Source organism: Hemiscyllium ocellatum, chromosome 20, assembly GCF_020745735.1.
Source record: "Hemiscyllium ocellatum isolate sHemOce1 chromosome 20, sHemOce1.pat.X.cur, whole genome shotgun sequence".
NCBI classification, from domain to species: domain Eukaryota; kingdom Metazoa; phylum Chordata; class Chondrichthyes; order Orectolobiformes; family Hemiscylliidae; genus Hemiscyllium; species Hemiscyllium ocellatum.
This window is the reverse complement of record NC_083420.1, coordinates 23,055,962-23,077,118: the sequence shown is the minus strand read 5'-3', so window position 1 is coordinate 23,077,118 and position 21,157 is coordinate 23,055,962. Positions and strand designations below refer to the sequence as shown.

At 40.6% G+C, this 21,157-nt stretch overlaps 1 protein-coding gene across 3 annotated transcripts in view; it reads right to left on the bottom strand.

Moving 5' to 3' along the window:
• Window positions 1-21,157, bottom strand: part of usp42 (ubiquitin specific peptidase 42) — a 111,868-nt gene that overhangs the window by 86,312 nt on the left and 4,399 nt on the right. For all 3 annotated transcript variants that reach the window (XM_060840579.1, XM_060840581.1, XM_060840580.1), the window contains exon 2: window positions 7,027-7,282. In XM_060840579.1, coding sequence (XP_060696562.1) covers window positions 7,027-7,273 — 247 coding nt within the window. In that variant the 5' untranslated portion in view covers window positions 7,274-7,282. The remainder of the gene's footprint in view (window positions 1-7,026; window positions 7,283-21,157) is intronic.

The following is a 21,157-nucleotide window of genomic DNA, read 5'->3' as shown; positions in this document are numbered from 1 at the left end:
CATTCTGGAGTGACCACTGACCAAAAATTCAATTGGAATCACCATATAAATACAATGACAACAAAAGCAGGTCAGAGGCTAGGAATATTGCAGCGAGTAACTCAACCTCCCGACTCCCCAAAGCCTGTCCGCCATTCGTAAGCTACAAGTCAGGAGTGTGATGGAATGTTCCCTACTTGCCTGGATGAGTGTAGCTCCAACAAGAAACTTGACACCATCCAGGACAAAGCAACCCCTTGATTGGCATTAGGTGCACAGGATCTACTCCCTCCACTACTGATACCAAGCAGCAGCAGTGTGCATAATCTACAACTGGCACTACAGAAATTCACCCAAGATCTTGAGACAGCCAAACCTACAACTACTGCCATCTGAAGGTTAAAGGCAACAGCTATATGGAAACAACACCATCTGCAAGATTCCATCCAAGCCACTCCAATGTTACTGGCTAGGCTAACAGTTACTGCATATTCCTAATTGCCAACAGGATGGGATGAACTTCTACCTGAACCACTACAATCCTTCGGGATAGGGACACCTACAGTACTGTTAGGAAAGAAGTTGCAGATTTTGACATTGTAGTGAAGGAATAGTGATAGGCTTCACTATTCAGTCAAGTGGCTTGGAAGGAAACTTGCAGGTGGTGGCACTCTCATGCATCTGCTGCCTTGTCCTTCTGGATGTCAGAGGTAATAGGTTTGGAAGTTGCTGTGTTACTGTATTGAATCTTACAGATGTTACACACTATTGCCACTTTGCTTTTGTGGTAAAGGAAATGAATTTTGAAGGTGCCAAACAGATGGTGTTGCACTTCGCATGGTGTTGGAGCTGCACTAATCCAGGCAACTGGAAAGTATTCTATCACACTCCTATCTTGTGTTTTGCGGCTAGTGAACAGATAGGGAGAAAGGATGTGAGCTAAGCACTGTAGAACTCCTAACCTCTGCTCTTGTAGATAGTATTGACATAGTTGATCTGGTTCAATTTCTGGTCAATGGCAATGCCAGGAAGCGTTCAGTAAAGTTTCAGTGATGGTAACACAATCAAATGTCAAACAGTGATGGTTTGATTCTTTCTCAAGATGGTCATTGCCCCACATTAATATTATTTGCTATTAATTAAACCAAGCTGGCATGGTGGTTCGCACTCACAACATCAGGGACCTAGGTTCAATTCCAGCCTTGGTTGACTGTGAGCAGTTTGCATGGTCTCCCCATGTCTGTGTTTTTTTCCGTCAGTTGCTCTGGTTTCCTCCCAAAGTCCAAAGATGTGCAGGCTAAGTGGATTGCACATGCTAAATTGCCCCATAATTTCCAGGGATGTGAAGGCTAGATGGATTAGCTGTGGTAAATGCAGGGTTGAGGATAGCGTGGGGGGGTGGGGTATGGGATGCTCTTCAAAGGGTAGGTACAAACTCAATGGGCTGATTGGCCTCTATCTGCACTGTAGGGATTCTATGAAGACTGAATGCTTCCAGATCTTCCTGCATATGGAGATGGGTCACTTCTGCATCGCAGGAGTTACAAATGGTGTTGAACATTAGGTCTGGGATACTACCCTGGGGAAATCTTGCAGTGTGTTTGCCAATGAGATGAACCTCAGCGCAGCAGCTGGTATTCAGCAGACTGATCTCTTGCATGTTTAATCTGATGTTTTGAGGATTTCTAGGGCAACATCCTCTCAATTGTACATGTGATACTACCACCTTTGGTGGGACTGGCTTGCTGGCGGGATGGGATATAGTCAAGGATGGTAATGCTGGCCTAAGTGCCATGATTCTTTAAGTGTGACTATGTTAGGCCATTACTCCCCTAGTCTATGGGCAGCTCTCCCAATTTTGACAAAAGCCCCAAATGTTAAAGAGAACTGTGCAAGTTCAAGAGGGCTGAGATTGGTATGGTCATTTCCAGTGCCTATGCAGATGATGTTCAATTGCTTTCTTTGTCGTGATTTGAAACAATTCAGTGTGGCTTGTTATAGGTGTAGAGTCTTATGTGGCCAAACCAGGCAAAGGATGGCAAATTTCCTCCCCTTAAGGGCATTAATGAGCCAGGTGGGTTTTTCCAACAATTGACAATAGCTTTTCAATCAAATTTGACTGAAAGCAAACTTCACCATTCGCCATTTCAGGATTGCCCACCAAAAATTAGTTTAGGGTTCTAGATTACTGGTTCAGTGCCTTTAACACTATATCACCACATGGCAACTAAAAACATACAAAAGTGTAAACAGAATTAAAGCAAGGTATGTCGATTGATTCAGTTTACTTAAAGAGGGGAGGAGACAAAAAACAATAGGCCAGTTATTTTCTGTTATTAGGAAAATGTTAATCTCTTATAAAGAATTTAATAAGATAGCATTTAGAAATACATAACATGATCAAGGAGATTCAACTTTGCTTTATGAAAGGGAAATGATGCCTGACAAATTTACTAGAATCCTTTGATGTCCAAGCAGGATAGGCAAAGAGGAAGTAGTGGATGCAATATATTTTGATTTTCAGAAGACAGTTACAAGGTACCATACATTAGGTTACTTAAGAGCCAATAAGAGCATTGATAGAGGATTGGCTAACTAATAGATGACACAGTTAGGAAAGAGGGCAATTCAGGATTGCAGGCTGTAACTATTGGAGTGTCACAGGGATCAGTGCTGAAGGCACAATTATTGATGATATATAAGAATGGCATGGATGAGGAATGTGAACACACAGTCAAGTTAATGGATAACACAAAAATAGATGGGAAGACGAGTGGTAAGGATGACACAAAGTCTACCGATGGTTATAGATGGGTGAGCAAGTAGGCAAAAACTTGACAGGTGGAATATATGGGAAAATGTGAGACTCTGCACTTCCACAGTAAGAATAAAATGAGCCAAAGATTACCTAAGTGGAGAATGATTGCAGAAGGCTACGGGGGGATTTGGGCGCCCTTGTCACAAAAAGCTAGCATCCAAATTTGGTAACAGGGAAGGCAAATGGAATGCAATCACTCAAGTTCAAAGGACAGTGTGAATAGAAAGCAGCTGTTTCCCCTTAGAAAAAAAGGTTAACAACAGGGAATCATAATTTTAAAATTGAAAGACTGGAGGTTGAGAGGAGAATTGGGAAAAATGTTTTCATACAGAGAGCGTTGGGGGTCGAAAATGTACTGCCTGGGAAGGCAGTTGAGGTGGTAACTTCAACCTCTAAAAAGGTATTTAGATGAGTATTTGAAGTATCACAACATTCAAGGCTATGGGCCTATTGTGGGAAAGTGGATCTAGTGTGGATAATAGTATATTTTTGCCAATACAGACTTGGTAGGCCAAATGATTCCTCTGTACTGTATAATTTTATGATTCTAAGGTTCAGTTGGCTGATATCAGATATAGAGGGACAGGCTGAGTTGATTATTCTATACTTTGGAATGTAGAATGAGAGGCAACCTTACCAAAACACATGATTAGGGGGTTTGTCAAAGTAAATGCAGAAAGGCTGTTGCCCCCTGTGAGAGAAAGGAGGACCAAAGGGCATAATTTCAGAATAAGGACTCGCGCACAGAGGACAGAAATGAGGAGGAATTTGTCGGAGGGCAGTGAATCTGAAGCTGCTCTGTTAAATATATTCAAGGCTGAGACAGATGGATTTTTAATCAGTCAGGGAAACTAGGGTTATGGGGGAAAAAGGCAGGCAAGTGCAGTTGAGGATTACCAGATCAGCCATTATCTCATTGAATGAAGGAGAAGATCCGATAGTTGAATGGCCTACTCATGCTCCTACAGCACATGACCTTCTAGTTTTTGTCAGGAATCTACTCTTTATTCATTGTCACCAAGCATTTTTTGATCATTTCTGAAGTACTAAATTCTTACTTTGTTGCTGTTTACATTGCTAAACTATTGGATAATTTCAAAATTGTTCAATGCAGAAGACAATATGCAGCCTACTTTGAGCTCCAACAGATTTTGCAAGAAAAGTGCAGGTTCATTCACTGAAGTCTAACATTCCACAAGTTGGAAATATTCCAATATTGCATTCAGTCTGCAAGTTACACCAGGTCACATGTCTGACAAATAGTACTAAAACTGGCCTCAACAATATTAACTGTATGAATGAGACTGAATTTATTCAGTTGATTTTTTATGCATGCATTATACTTATCTATTCTTTCTTCATAAATTGCAATGATGCACTGAAAAACATTGATTTAACAGTTCGTGCACAGAGCATTGAATTCCCCACTCATTTAGTAAAAAATTAAGCAGTACAACAACAGTGCAACAAAACACTACTGTTTTGGAGCTGGGAAACTGACAACCTAGTAATAAATCAAAAGAAAATAAATTTGCTTTGCGGAGTTGAAGGAAGGTGCAAAGATTCAGAGATTACCTTCGTCATTAAAATTAAATGGATAAACTGAAATATTAACACAAAGGAACCTCGATTATCCGAAAATCAGATTATTCAAAGGGGATCTCAAGGTCCCGATAGAAACATTAAGTCAAAGAGCTATTTCAACCCTGAACGCGTCTTTTGTTTCCGGGGGGGGGGTACAATGATTAAAAACTAAGTTAGCTCACTGAAATGCTTCGGAGAACAGTCCTGGACAGTCCAGGCATCATCTCTAAATGACTGATCTCCCACCCTCTCTCTTCTCTTCCCCCTCACACTTTTCCTGGAGTTCTACACAGGGGTATATCCTAAAGATTTAATAGATGAGGAAGTACCCAAAAACGCAATAAAGAAGTAGGCAAAAGCCAATTTAGGACAACGGAAAGATTTAAGAGAACAATTAAGACAAACTACAGAGAACAATATTTTAAGCTATTCAAGTTTAGCTGGTACAGGTTAAAAACACTACGATCTCAATATACACCAGCAAATTCACACTGGGGAGAGATAGTTCACCTGCTCAGAGTGTGGGAAAGGTTTCTCGAGGTCAACTGACCAACTAAGACATGAGTGAGTTCACAGTGATTAGATTTTGCTACTAATCACATCCAGGACTGAACAGCATTCATCCCAATCTGTTTCTCCTGATTTTAGTAATCTCTTGCACAGTCATAATGCTTGTCTTCTGGAGAACATTTTACTTACAAAAAACACAAGTAATCTAGGTTGATACCTCAGTGCTTTAAACAGAGTGCTGCACTGTTGAAAGATGCCAAGTGGAGGACCGGTTTCTGAATCAGAAGGATGCATGCAATGAAGAATAGAGATTTAAGCAATCTTGCACCATATTCAGACCAAATATTCATCACCAGATTGTGGGACCTGTTGTGCATAACATTTACATTCACTTGGCTAAGTCAGGGGTAATCTTGAAGCAACAGGACTTTTTCTTTAAGAACATTAGTTCACGAGATCACGTCAATGTACAATTGACATGAGGAAGAAACAAATGAAAGAAATGCTGAATGCTGAAAGGATGAGAAGATGGTAGATGCGAGAAGACTTTTGTGGAACAAATACCAAATAAATAGTGGCTTGTTTTTGTACTGTACATAATAAGTAATCATGTCTCAGTGTTGCAGAATTCCCAGCCAATGACCTGCTATTGCAGTCACAGTTGTGTGACTTGCCCAGTTACCCTTCTGGTCAATAAGGACCTCCAAAATGTCATGGTGGGAGTGTTGACAAAGGTAATATCATTGAATTTAACCATCTCCTTTGAAATACATTCTTATTAAAGAGTTATTGCTTGGCATTTGGCTAGCACAAATGTTACTCATCAGCCCAAGCCTAGGTGTTGTCCAGTTGTAATGAGAAGAATGATTTCTGGTGTACTGCTGACATGCAATTCTGGGGTCTTTAAGATAATCATAAACATGAAGATACCATTTGTCATGTATATAATTCACATATGGTTATAAGGGAGATTCATACCATTCTAATAAATCTGGAATCATTAAGCTGATGCTGCATGTGATTTAATATAGATAACTGCATTTCAGGAGCAGCATGAAAGACCACCAAGCCAACTGCTTGTATCGCAAAAGGACATGTATAGTATCTGAACATTTTAGAGGGACAGCCATTAGTAAAGATGAACAAGATCTAGGTGCAAGCATTGAAAGTTTATTAATAAATTTTGACAGATAGAAAATTAGTAGGAAGAAATAAAATGGAGATAACAACCAGAAACAGCGATTTAGTACATAAATTGGACTACTGTGCTCCCCAAACCTGTCCACTCTCAAGTCTATCTCCCCCATGAACCCTTGGTGCTGTCAATTCAAGCAAATTCGACGTAACTTTTGTTCATTAAAAAATCTGTATTTAGGAATTGTAACGTAGTAAACTTGGTTTTTGCTAAGAACTTTTTGATTAAGACAGTCTTGTGTGGGGCTAATTTCTATAGTATGACTGCAAAAAAAGTCAAAAATAATCTCCTGACAAATTCAATGCAGAATATCTACAAAAATCAAAGTATTAAGTAAAATATTAAGCTGAAATCAAATTATTTTTTTGAAAACTAAATTTTCTTTCGACTTGCTCTCTTTTTGATTATCCTTTGCTTTGCCATGATAAATTATTCATTAAGGTAGGTGGACAGTACAGCAACAGATGTTGCAAAAAGTCAAGCAGCAGCATTCGAGTCAGGAATGAACAATGTCCTGTGAAATACATTACCCATACATCAGTTATCTCCATTGACACTAAGATCTATTGAGGGCGTTCTATTATAAATCAATAAGATAGATTGGTGCATTGTGTGCAGTTTGATTATCCAAAAGCACTTTGACAGCATTTCAAAAAGCCCATCAAGAGACAACATCTATTCTGCAAACTTGGTCTATAAATTTCAGACTTAAGTGATTGTTGTCAGGGAAAGGTTAGAGACAATGCCAATGGGAGAACGAAACATAATATTGCTCTTTAAAATTTTGAATGAAATTTAATAAAAATTTGGAATTGGACACACAACCGAAGGATATATGGATGAGATTCTGCAGCCGGAAAGATCACAGCAGGGCATGTCGAACAGATATCCAGTAAATGCAATGATAATTCATTCAACATAAAGCTGCATCCAGACTTACTTTGATCTTTTTGTAGTTGCTTTGACTTCTCTTGCAGTGCATTAGTGAACAAAGCAGCTCCGGGCATAGGTCCTATGAGTTTGCTTTTTGGTACCTCTGTAATAGGGGATGTAGCACCCCAACTTGTTGCCCCTGACTCCATGTTCTTCTTTTTAACAATTTCAGAGAAAGGTGCCACAGAGCTGCAGGTTTGGTTCTTGCAAGCTGCAGTGTTCGAGGCCTCTGTCACTTTGTCAACTATGGTCATTATTCATTTCTGCAAGAATATGATTAAAACAGAGCTCGTTATACACTGAAAAGCCATTAACTACTGAAACTTAACTGGCTTACTCTAAAAATATACATATATCTCTTTTTCAAAATAATTTGTCCTATCCATAATGTAAACATTCCCCTAAATTAACAAATCCCAAGGGGAAACTGGATTTCTAGTGCTTTCCTGAGCAAAGCAAATGATGACCTTTTTTTCCCCCTATAGTTCATTGCAGAAGTATCAAGTTAATTTATACAAAGTTCAAACTTGAACTCATTTTTTCAATACATTTTATATTTCTTCCATAACTGTTTTGACTCTTATTTGGAGTACTGGTGAATATGATAACACAGGATGGCATACACAATTTTTAAAAATCTTTTAACAATTCATTGTGTGTCAAGAATATCCATCGTTTTTATATGAAAATATTGTACAGTAGACAAAAGACAATTCAAAGTAATTATCTGCCTAATGTTGCTGGACCAGAGAGACTTTTCCCCATGTCTGTTTATCCTATGATTAATTGCTAATCTATGATGAATCAACTTTAAGAAATGCAGAGAAGCACAGAATAAGGGCAACCGCTAAACCACAAACATGTCAATAATTTTATTAACTTTTTAATTAGACTCCGTATTAAAGAGTCAATCCCAGTGAGAAACTCCATCCCTGGACAAAAGTGCACCTGAAGTAACTATGCAATATTGTAATCTATATAACTTACTGGACTTCGATGAAATACTGAATGGAAGTGTAACTCAAGAATAGGGGATGCTATGAACTATATCCATATTCTTGCAGAGGAAGACTTGTTCACATACGTAAAAGGAAGACTGAAGAATCAGTTTCTTCTGTACATATAGAAATTGGTAAAAGAGCTTAATTGGAAAAATGGGAGGCAATCAGATTCACATTCAAGTGTCATATCAAGTGTTATACAGAAATGCTTTTAAGTCTGGTGATAACCTAGAGGCAACCACAGACTTTCTAATCAACTTTCTAATTAACTACTGTGCCAAATTTCTTGGACGACCCTCCTGAAGCTAATGTAGATATTTTAAGAAAAAAACTGAATTTGCACAAAACCTATGAGTAAAAATTTTCAAATGTATCATGAAATCAGCACATATCACAGATCAGTATACTTCACAGAGTCAGGAAGACAAGATCCCATCTGGAGTGAGACACAGCCCAATGAGTATAACTCGAACTGAGAGAGATTGTGGATATGGTTTTAAACGAAATAATGTTTTTTTTTGGGGAACATCACAGAAACATGACTGCAAGAGGATCAGGGTTGGGAACTAAATATCCAAGGATGCATGCTCTATTGAAAGGACAGGTAGAGGAGGGGAGGAGACAAGGTTGCCTTGTTAGTAAGAAATAAAATTAAATCAATAGCAAGTGATATAGAATCAGAAGGCGTAGAATCTGTGTGGGTGGAGTTGAGGGCCTGCAAAGAAATAAAAAGACCTTAATGGGAGTTGTGTACAGGCCTCCTAGCAATAGTCAGGATGTAGGGAACAAAATAAATCAGGAGATAGAAAAGGCATGCAAGAAGGGAACTATTACAATAATCACGAGGAACTTCAATATGCAGATGAACTGGGAAAATCTGTAGAAAAGGAATTCATGGAATATCTGCGAGATGGTTTTTGGGAGCAGTTTGTGGTACAGCCCACTAGGGAACAGGAAATTCTGGATTTAGTGATGTGTCATGAGGCAAACTTGATTAGGGAACTGAAGGTGAAGGAACCCTTGGGAGTAGTGACCTGCAGTTTGAGAGGGAGAAAATTGAATCAAATGCAACGGTATTACAACTGAGTAAAGGTAACTAAAATGACATGAAGGAGCTAGCCAGAGCTGACTGGAAGTGGAGTATACCAGGGAAGAGGGTGGTGCAGAAATTTCAGGGGTAATTCCGGAAGAACAGCAGAAATTCATCTCAAGGAAGGAGAAACATACTAAGGGCACGATGAGGTGACAATGGCTAACAAGGAAAGTTAGGGACAGCAAAGAAGGAAAAGCATACAGGATGGTGAAGATTGGTGGGAAACCACAGAGGATGGAAGCCTTTAAAAACCTGCAGAGAACAAGTGAGAAAGCAAAATGGAGGAAGAAAACAAAGTACAAGGTTAAAGTAGTTAGTGATACGAAAGAAGATCACAAGAGATTTTTTTAGGTATCTAAGATGATGAGTGAGGCAAGAGGACACGTTGGACCTGCCTGGGACCATTGGAAAATGAAAGTGCAGAAGTAGTAATGAGAAAGAAAGAAATAATGGAGGAACCAAATAGGTACTTTGCAACAGCAGCATAACAGAACTTCAAGGAGTCAAGGACAGAGGTAAGTGTAGCAGCCATCACTAAGGAGAAGGTGCTGAAAAGTTGAAGGGTGTGAAGGTGCATATATTACCCAGATCCGATGGGCTATACCCCAAGGAGAATAGTTGGGAAGATTCAGAGACATTGATGGGTGACCTCAAATCACTGGAGTCAGGAAAGGTTCTAGAGGACTGGAAAATGGCTAATATAATGTCCCTGTTTAAGAGAGGGGCAAAGGACAGGGAATTATTGGTCAGATATCCTGAACTTGGTCATTGTTAATTTGAGTGCATTATTAAGGATGAGACTACAGAGTCCTTAGAAATGCATGGTAAAATAGGACGGAGTCAGCATGGTTTCATCAAGTGGCAATCAGGCCTGACAAGCCTGTTAGAATTCTCTGAGGAGGTAACGAGCAGGTTAGACAAAGGAGAGCCAGTGGGTGAGATCTCTTTGGATTTTCAGAAGGCCTTTGACCTGATGGCACACAAGAGGCTGCTAACTAAAAGCTCATGATAGATTTGGCTGACTAGTACAAAGTGAAGGGTAGGGATAAAGGAGTATTTTTCAGGATGGCAGCCAGTGACAAGTGGAGTTCTACAAGTGTAATTGCTGAGACCACAACTATTCATGTTATGCCTTAACAATCTGGATGAAGGAACTGAGACCACTGTTGCTAAGTTTGCAAATGCCACAAAGACATGAGGGAGGACAGGTAGCATTGAGGAAGCAGGGAATCTCAGAAGGATTTGAACAAGCTAGGCCAGTGGGCTAACACATGGCAAATGGAATACAATGTGGGTATGTGAGAGATTAAGCACTATAGCAGGAAGACTAGAGGTGTAGACCATTTTCCAAATAGGAAAGTATTTGAAATTTGAAGTCTTGGGAGTCCTAGTTCAGCACTCTATGGTCAACATGTAGGTTCAGTTAGCGATTAGGACATCAAATGCAATGTTATCATTTCAAAAAGACTAGAATACAAGAACAGAGATGTATTGCTGAGTTTGCAAAAGGCTGTGGTTAGACCACATTTGGGATACTGAGAGCAGTTTTGGACCCCATATCTAAGGTTGAATGTGCTGGTGTTGAAGGGGGTCCAGAAAAGGAATGATAAAGGGATGAAAGGCTTGTCATATGGAGGAGCTGCTGAGAAATCTGGGTCTGGATATGGGGTGATTCGATTAAAACTTACAGAATACTGAGAGGCCTGAATGAAGTGGACATAGAGAAGATGTTTCCACTAGTAGGAGAAACTAGCACTGGGAGCACATCCTGAGAGAGAAAAAATGATTTTGAGTACTGAGCTGAGGAGGAATTTCTTCAGCCTGATTCACAGTTAATTTGAGTACAAATCTGCATGTAAAGCACCTAAGACAACACTTTTCACTGTATCATGGTACATCTGATAGTAATAAATCAAATCAAAATTATTAAACATGCCTAAATACACATTATCAGATTCAAAATAACCAGATCCCTGGTTGGATTCTCATCATATTGTTCTGGAAACTGCCCTGAACACAATTAAATCTTCCTCCTGGCTAATGCTGCCAATCTGACTGCCTCATTTCACAAGATTAAAATCACCCAAGATTAACATAATGCCCACCCACATTAGCTCCTGATTTATTCTCAGCCCTACAGATTAGTTACAGTTAGACTATGGGGGAGAAGAGTTGATGTTTCAGGCATAACCCCTTCATCAGGAATGTGGGAGTGCCAAAGGGGGGCTAAGAGATAAACAGGAGAGGGGGTGGGGTTGGGAGAAAGTAGCTTGGAAGGCGATGGCACTAGGTCGGAGTGGAGGGTGGAGTGGATAGGTGGGAAGGAAGATGGACAGGTAGGACAGTTCAAGTTGGCGGGGTGCCGAGTTGGAGATTTGGACCTAGGATAGGTGGGGAGAGGGAAGATAAGGAAACTTGTGAAATCTACATTGATGCCATGTGGTTGGAGGATATGCAGCCCTCCACTTCAACCCCAAACTCACCATCAAACCAGCGGACAAGGTGGGATGCAGTGGTAGCTTGGCACACTGACCTATACATTGCTGAAGCCAGGCGCCAACTTATGGAAACCACCTCCTATTGCTCCCTCAACCACCATCTCACCTAACACCAAACTATCATCTCCCAGACCATCCACAACCACATCACCTCAGGGGATCTCCCATCTATAGCCTCCAACCCCATCGCCCTGTAAACTCACAGCACCCAATTCTACCTCTTACCCAAAATTCAAAAACCTGACTGCCTTGGTCAACTCATTGTCTCTGCCTGCTCCTGCCCCACCGAACCTATCTCCTCATACCTTGACACTGTCTTATCCCTCATGGTCCCATGTACATTCAGCGCATCACCCACACCCTCCACCTCCTCCATGACTTTCTGTTCCCCAGACCCCAATGCCTCATCTTCAGCGTGGAAATCCAGTCCCCGTACATGTCCATCCACCATGACGAAGGCCTCCAAGCCCTACGTTTCTTCCTCTCCTGCCAACCCAACTAGTACACCGCCACAGACACACTCATTCAATGGCTGAACTGGTCCTCACCTTCAACAACTTCTCTTTCGAATCCTCCCACTTCTTTCAGACCAAAAGGGTAGCCATGGACACTCACTATACCTGCCTCTTCGTCGGGTACAAGAAACAGCCCATCTTTCATAGTTAAACTGACATCATTCCCCACCTTCTCCTCCGCTACACTGATGACTGTATTGGCGCCACCTCATTCTCCCATGAGGAGGCTGAACAGTTCATCAACTTTACGAACACCTTCCACCCTCAAGTGCACCTGGACCATCTTGGACACGTCCCTTCCCTTCCTGGACGTTTCCGTCTCTGGCAACTGACTCAACACAGACATCGACTTCAACTCACTGACCCTCACAGCTATGTGGACTACACCTCCTCCCACAACCCTTCCTGTAAAAACGCTTTCCCTTACTCTCAATTCCTCCGCCTCATCAGCTCCCAGGAGGATCAATTTCACTCCAGAAATCCCAGATGGCCTCCTACTTCAAGGACTGCAATTTCCCCTCAACAATGTCCTCCAGTGCAGCAACTCCACTTCCCACACCGCCACCCTAGAACTCCACCCTTCCAGCCATAACAAGAATAGAAGACCCCCCTCCCCCTGACCTTCAACCCTACCAATCTCCGGTTACAATGCATCATCCTCTGCCACTTCCGCACCTACAGTCAGACTGCACCATCAGAGATATGTTTTCCTCCTCACTCCTAACAGCATTCTGCAGAGACCATTTCCTCTGCAACTCGCTTATAAGGTCCACGCCCTCCACTCCCGGCACCTTCCCTTGCAGCTGCAAAAGGTGTAAAACCTGAGCCCACACCTCCCCCCTCACCTCTGTCCAAGGCCCCAAAAGATCCTTCCATATCCGGCAGAGATTTTCCTGCACATCCAAACACCTCATCCACTGCTCTCTATGTGGTCTCCTCTACGTTGGGGAAACATGACGCTAACTTGTGGAACATTTCAGAGAACATCTCTGGGCCACATGCACCAAACAACCCCACTGCCTTGTGGCTGACCACTTCAACCCCCTTTCCTACTCCACCAGGGACATGCACTGCCAAATCCAAGACAGCCAATACCTGGAGGAAGAATGCCTCATCATCCACCTAGGGACCCTCCACCCACACGGCATCAATGTTGATTTCGCCAATTTTCTCATGTCCCTTCCCGCCATCTTATCCCAGATCCAACCCTCTAATTCAACATCACTCTCTTGAGCTGTCCTACCTGTCCATCTTCCTTTCCACCTATCCACTCCACCTTATCATCACCTCCCACCTTCATCTACCTATCGCCTTCCAAGCCCCACCCCCTCCTATTTATCTCTCAGCTCACTTGGGCTCCTGATGATGGGTTTATGCCCAAAACATCGATTGTCCTGCTCCTCAGATGCTGCCTGACCTGCTGCGCTTTTCCAGTGCCACACTTTTTGACTGATTTCCAGCATGTGCAATCCTCACTTTCTTCTACAGTTAGACTACTCCTTTCTGTGCCTTCTTCCCTTGTTATTTCTTACCTCTATTCATATGGGTCCAATGCCTTATGATCCAAGATCATTTCTTGCTATCAGACTTATTCTAACCTGTACTAACAATGCTACCTCATCACCCTTTCCTTCCTGTCAACGGAAAAGTCACAGTCTTGAATATTTAGATCCCAGTTCCTTGTAACTATGTCTCTGTCATAGCTATACATCATATCCATTTACTTGCATTTAGGCTGTTAATTCAAACATTAATTGCAACTAAGAGCCATTAATTTTATATTTGACCACTTCCAGACCTTTGATCCTATTTTACTGATGTTTTCTACATCTGTACACTTTGTCCCTCCTATCCCACTCTCAGTATCATTACCCAAATAGCTACCCTAAACCTCAACCTGAGCTCCAAACCTTGCAGCTACCCTGTAATGGCATTCTATCCTCTTGATTTTGTTGTCTACATTGCTCCTCTCCCAAACCCTTCATCCACTAATTAGTTTAAATCCCTCTCTATATCTTTAATCATTCAATTCATCAAGACACGATTCTAGCAAGATTCAATTGAAATGCATCCCACCGGAATAGCTCCTTTCTACCACAGTGCTGGTGTCAGTACCCCAAGAACTGAAACCCATTGTACCCACAACAATCTTTGAGTTTTGACTTTATTTATTTTATGCCAGTTCACCTATAGCTCAGGTAGTAACCCAAGATTATTATCTTGGGCATTCTGCTTTTCAATTTAGCTCCTAATTGCTCAAAGTCTTTCAGGAGAACTCCCTTACTACCCTATCACTGTCACTGGTTCCAATTTGAATGACACAACTGGATTCCCCCCTCCCATTCCAAGTTGTCCTTCAGTGCCAAGTGAAGCCCATAATCCTGCCACTGGGAAAGTAGTCTTTAAAGCTTACCTCCCCAGAAGTAGGTGAATGCTCAGTTATTTAATACAATCAAGGTTGAAATCAATAGATTATTAGATTCTATGGGAGTGAAGCAATGTGGGGATTGGGTGGGAAAATCATCCTGAAGTTAAAGATCAGTGAAGACCTTAAGGAATGGAGCAGCAGGACTGAATGCCCTACTCCTTATCTCATGAAAACATGATACACAGAAATTATTGTGCTGATAGTGATTAAGATATACATGAAGGAATGGGCAAAGTAGGTGAGGAGAAGGGAGAAAAGCAGTGTTGATTCTTAACGAAATGCTTTCTAGTTTGTAGTTAACATGACAGATATCTCTGCATTATATCCGATGTGAAACATTAAAAAGGCATGCATATACTTTGCTGTGAATTGAATCTTCTTCATCTCTGTGATCTAGCTCCACCTTCTTGCTTGATTTATTTCTATTTTTAAACGGCATTTTATCATGTTAAAGTCTCAAAACTCTTCACATTATTCATTACTTATAAAGGACAAATATACAGTAGGCAGCTGAGACATATAAACCAAGGAAGTGTCAGGATCAATGCTCAGTTTGTGCCGATCACTGTTGACTTAGTCTTACAGCCCTGGGTTAGATTCCCTACAGTGTGGAAACAGGCGCTTCGGCCCAACAAGTCCACACCAACCCTCTGAAGAGTCCCATTTCCCTCTGACTAATGCGCCTACCACTACAGGCAATTTAGCATGGCCAATTCACCTGACCTGCACATCTTTGGATTGTGGGAGGAAACCGGAGCACCTGGAGGAAACCCACGCAGACACAGGGAAGAATGTCTGCGTGGAGTTTGCACAGTCGCCCAAGGCTGGAATTGAACCTGGAACCCTTGTGCTGTGAGGCAACAGTGCTAACCACTGAGCCACCGTGCAACCAAGGAAAATAATGTCCAATGTTTGAATCCTTGATCACTTTCAAGAAACCACAAAGTATGATTGTGAAATCAATCCTACTGCGTCAATAGAAATGAGCTGTCAGAGGGAAATAAAAAGTGTTGCTCGATTTGGGAGTGAAAGGATGAAAGGTTAGTGTCCATAACGGGATATCTGAAGGCTAGGTATTTTTCCTATTCAAAAAACCTGCAGCAATAATGAGGTTTACTTATGTACAGAGTGAACAGACTTTAAATTAATAAGCAGCTATTTTTCATTTACAGATTTCCAGGATTAGAAGCCTGTATAAAGCTGAATATTTGATGTGTTAAAGGAGTAATTTTTCAAAATATGAACTTCTGTGATGGTCTAACAGCTTGAAGTTAACAACAGGCCAGCTCTTCCATGTAATGGACCAGAGAACTTGATCTCAGTGGTGGGCCAGTTGTTGGAGGGAGTCCTGAGGGACAGGATGTATATGTATTTGGAAAGGTAAGGACTGATTAGGGATAGTCAACATGGCTTTGTGCATGGGAAATCATGTCTCACAAACTTGATTGAGTCTTTTGAAGTAACAAAGAGGATTGATGAGGGCAGAGCTGTAGATGTGATCTATATGGACTTAGTAAGGTGTTCGACAAGGTTCCCCATGGGAGAATGATTAGCAAGGTTAGATCTCATGGAATATAGGGAGAACTAGCCATTTGGATACAGAACTGGCTCAAAGGTAGAAGACAGAGGGTGGTGGTGGAAGGTTGTTTTTTTAGTCTGGAGGCCTGTGACCAGTGGAGTGCCACAAGGATTGGTGCTGGGCCCTCTACTTTTTTGTCATTTACATAAATGATTTGGACGTGAGCATAAGAGGTAGAGTTAGTAAGTTTGCAGATTACACCAAAATTGGAGTTGTAATGGACAGCAAAGAGGGTTACCTTAGATTCCAACAGGATCTTGACTAGACGGGCCAATGGGCTGAGAAGTGGCAGATGGAGTTTAATTCAGATAAATGAGAGGGGCTGCACTTTGGGAAAGAAAATCTTAGCAGGACTTATACACTTAATGTAAGGTCCTAGGGAGTGTTACTGATCAGAGAGACTTTGGAGTGCAGAGCTCCATGAAAGTGGAGTCACAGGTAGATAGGATAGTGAAGGCGGCATTTGGTATGCTTTCCTTTATTGGTCAAAGTATTGAGTATAGGAGTTGGGAGGTCATGTTGTGGCTGTACAGGACATTGGTTAGGCCACTGTTGGAATATTGCGTGCAATTCTGGTGTCCTTCCTATCGGAAAGACGTTGTGAAAGTTGAAAGGGTTCAGAAAAGATTTACATGGATGTTGCCAGGGTTGGAGGATTTGAGCTATAGGGAGAGGCTGTGGCTATTTTCCCTGGATCGTCGGAGGCTGAGGTTTATAGAGGTTTACAAAATTATGAGGGGCATGGGTAGGGTAAATAGACAAAGTCTTTTCCCTGGGGTCAGGGAATCCAGAACTAGAGGGCATAGGTTTAGGGTGAGAGAGGAAAGATGTAAAAGAGACCTAAGGGGCAACTTTGTCATACAGAGGGTGGTAAGTGAATGGAATGAGCTGCCAGAGGAAGTAGTGGAGGCTGGTATAATTGCAACATTTAAGAGGCATTTGGATGGGTATCTGAATAGGAAAGGTTTGGAGGGATATGGGCCAGGTGCTGGCAGGTGGGACTAGATTGGGTTGGGATATCTGGTCGTCATGGATCGGTTGGATCGAAGAGTCTGTTTCCATGCTGTACATCTCTATGACTCTATAACTTAAAAAAAGTCATCCAACCTTACTCCAGCAGTTCTTTGTAATTTTTCCATTCATGTGTGTACTGTTAAGATTTTAAAAATTGAAATAAAAAGTTTGTTTTTATGTTTGCACAGCATTTGGGTGTTGCTGGCAAAGCCAACATTTGTTGTCCATCTGTAACTGCCATTGAACTCAATGGTTTACTCGGCTATTTCAGAAGGCAGCTGACAGTCAATCACATTGTTGTGGGTCTGGAGTCAAACGTTGGTTAGACCACGTAAGGGTGGCAGATTTCTTTTCCTGAAAGGACATGAGTGAAACCAGATGGGTTTTTATGCCAATTGATAGTGGTTACATGATCAGCATTAGATTAACTTTTATTTACTAAGTTCAAATTTTGCCAACTGCCATGGCAGGATTTGAATCCATGACTCCAGAATGTTACATGGAGGTGCTGGGGCAGACAAAGTCCGAAGTCATACAACACCAGATTATAGTCCAACAGGTTTACTTGAAATCACAAGCTTTCGGAACTCTGCTCTGTAGCTACTTCACCTGAAGAAGCAGAGCTCCAAAAACTTGTGATTTCAAGTAAACCTGTCGGACTATAACCTGGTATCGTGTGACTTCTGACTTTATGCAGAACATTTGCCTGGGGTCCTGGATTACTAGTCTAGTGACAATATCAACATGCCACCACCCCCACTTAAAGTTTTTTTAAACCATAACCATTATATGACTTTCTTCTCAGAAAATCCATTGCAAAGTAAAATTTATGCTGCAATGTTGATAACAGAAAACTACATATCTTTCAGTTCATCTCAAATTTTATTTTTTCTCAATGTACATAATATAGCCATTATACTTCCATCTTAAGCAAGTTACACTTTATCTCAATTTGTCTTTTAAGAAAGACTGTACATCAACATTTTAACGACCCCCACATTTAACTGAGAGGAGACTGGAATGACATGATCGGTAGGGCATAGATTTAAATTTAGGCCAAGCTGCAAGAAGAACGTTTTCTCTATAAGCGATAGAAATCATGCTCAAACTGTCAATCCATCTAGAAACTCGAACTACAAAACTCTTCATTACCTGAAACTGGCTGTCAGTAATTTAACAATCTAAAGGAGCCAACAGTCCTGGTAAGGGAAATCCTTAACTGATGGTGGCAACTCAGACTCATTACTGGGATACATTACAGGAAACTTATCTCCGCAACAGATTGTGATGTATATGACTTAGGAAGGCTTAAACGCAACATACGTTGCTAAAGCTGGAAATGCACTCCACTGTTTAGCACTGATGTGTGTCCTCAGTTTGATGCAACAAAATATTCACTACTAAATGAACATTTGAAATATAAAACAAATCACTGGGCCCAGCCAGTCATTTAAAAAAATATATAATTAAGTTTGACACTTAGTTACTCCTTGAATTCCTAAGGAATAAATACTGAATAAAGTGGGTGAACTTAGCTATTGTAGCCAACAGTGCATTCCAATTAAAACACTTTGAAAATTGTGAGCATTACTTGAACATTATGAATGCCTGGTATGGCGGCAATCTTAAATGCAGGCACATGTTCCAGTTGAACAGTACATTCTAACTGTGCATCACCAAACTAGCCACAATAGAAGATACTGTGTATAACAATTAAGGTTAATTATCCATCAGTTTGTCAGTCATGGAATAGTTGCGATCAAATTGAAAAAAGGAACAAAAGTTACAGATCAAGATTGTGAAACATATTATTCAATTATCAATAGTTAATACATGGAGGCTAATACATCAAATCAATAAAGTTGCATCAATACTCCATTTGAGATGTAAAATGTACTTTGTTGTTTGACACCTAGCTAAGTTGAAGTATAAAACACTAGTATTGACTGGAAAATTTAAACTGACATCCTGTTTTCTAACTTATTCACACAATTTTAGAGGAATGTAACATGTTTACACCTTATTTTCACGTGTTTATTGTACTTTAGACAAATGTTTACATCATTGAAAGGTTAAATAAATTTTGTTTTACCAACTCATGCAAAATTGAAAATGTTAAACCCACAGCAATAATGGAAATAATGAAATTTAACACATCATACAACATGTCAGCAAACATCATTTGCCTTGATTATAAATCATACTTTCAATCCCCACAATCCATATCTCTAGGGTTGCCTGGCTTTATGCTCTTCAGGCCATATATTCCATTGATATCTACGAACTTAACACTAGTTAACAATTTAAAGTATTAAATCACACAAGACAATACTGTACTTAGAAACTGAAGATTTTAATAGAACAAGATGTTTGGTGATGTTGTTAAAATTTGTTTCCTAAATCATTGTTGCTCATTGGACATTGTTGACTTGCCAGAGTGACAACATTAGATACATCAACAGATGACACCTTACATACCCATACACAATATTGGGAAATACACTTCTTGCCTGTTTATCTAACTCCTCACCATTCAGGAGCCAAGGAAGTAAACCAGTTACAATGATCAAACAACACTTGCACACTATGTTTCATCCTACCATTTTACAAACAAATTCATAAAAAGGTTTAAAGTTCACCTGCACACCCATGTCAACTACAGAAACTATTACTCATTTATTTAGTCATCAGAAATGCAATTACTTACATCCTGATTCCCAATTACCATAGTCACAACCGGCTGATATATTGGACTTTCCTAAAAACTTCAATAGCCATGTGAAAGTCATGATACATTCTATACACTTCCTGTTTTGAACAGACAAATTTGAAACAGCTTTTTCAAACCAACAGCAAACTCAAACCTTAGGGGTGGCATGGTGGCTCAGTGGTTAGCACAGCTGCCTTACAGCACCAGGTTTGATTCCAGCCTCAGGTGACCGTTTGTGTTGAGTTTGCACATTTTCCCCATGTCTGGTGGGTTTCCTCCCACAATCCAAAGTGTGCAGGTTAGGTAAATTGGCCATGTTAAATTGCCCATTGTGTAGGTTATTAGTCAGGGGTAAGTGTAGGGGAATGGGTGTGGGTGGGTTACTCTTCAGAGGGTCGGTGTGAACTTGTTGGACTGAAGGGCCTGTTTCCACTGAGCCACCATGCCAGCCCTTGCTTTGTTAGCTTTCAACCTACAGCACATGTTAGGAAGTATCACACATATTTGATCAAAGAAATTTCAGTACCACTGTATTCAAATGGTCAGTATGGATTAAAATTTACCATTCTAATGGTTGTTCTATTCTTGTGCATATTTACAAAATTAAAATGACACCACTACAGCTGGAAATTTCCACGTACAAGTTATTTTCCACTTTTTGCAAACTGAAGAACTAGCCTGATCAGTCCACTGGGCACCAACACTCAGAAGTTAACAATACACTGTTACTGCTTTGGGTCCAATACTACATAGTCTTAAAAGCTTCATGCTGCTTGATAAATAATTAACCAGGAAAACTGACCTAAACCTTAATCAAGAAAGTTAAATTCCAATATGGTTAAAAACAAATTCTCAAATAGAATGTGGCAGGAAGAAGACAGCACAGAAACCCAGCAGAAATCAAAACAAAAATACACTATTATTTACAAACTGGTGAATTCCTTGTTTTTAACTAGAAAACTTAGGATAGATTTGACTTATTTTTCAGCAATGATAAGGTCCAAAGTTAACTGCATAAGGAAATATGTATATTAGCCATTTTTTAAAAAAACATTCTTGGGAACATACTCATCACTGGCAAATTGGCAACTCCAAGTCACCTTAACTCTTTGTAACAGTTTGAATTAGCCAAGTTTTATTTTAATTCACTTGTGGAATGTAGACATTGTCAGCTGGCCAGCACTTTTGTTACCCATCCCTAATTACCCTTAAGGATGTGGGCTGCCTTCTTGAACCATTTGCAGTCCACCTGCTGTAGGTTGACACTTGCATATGCTCTAGGAATTTGACTCAGTGACAA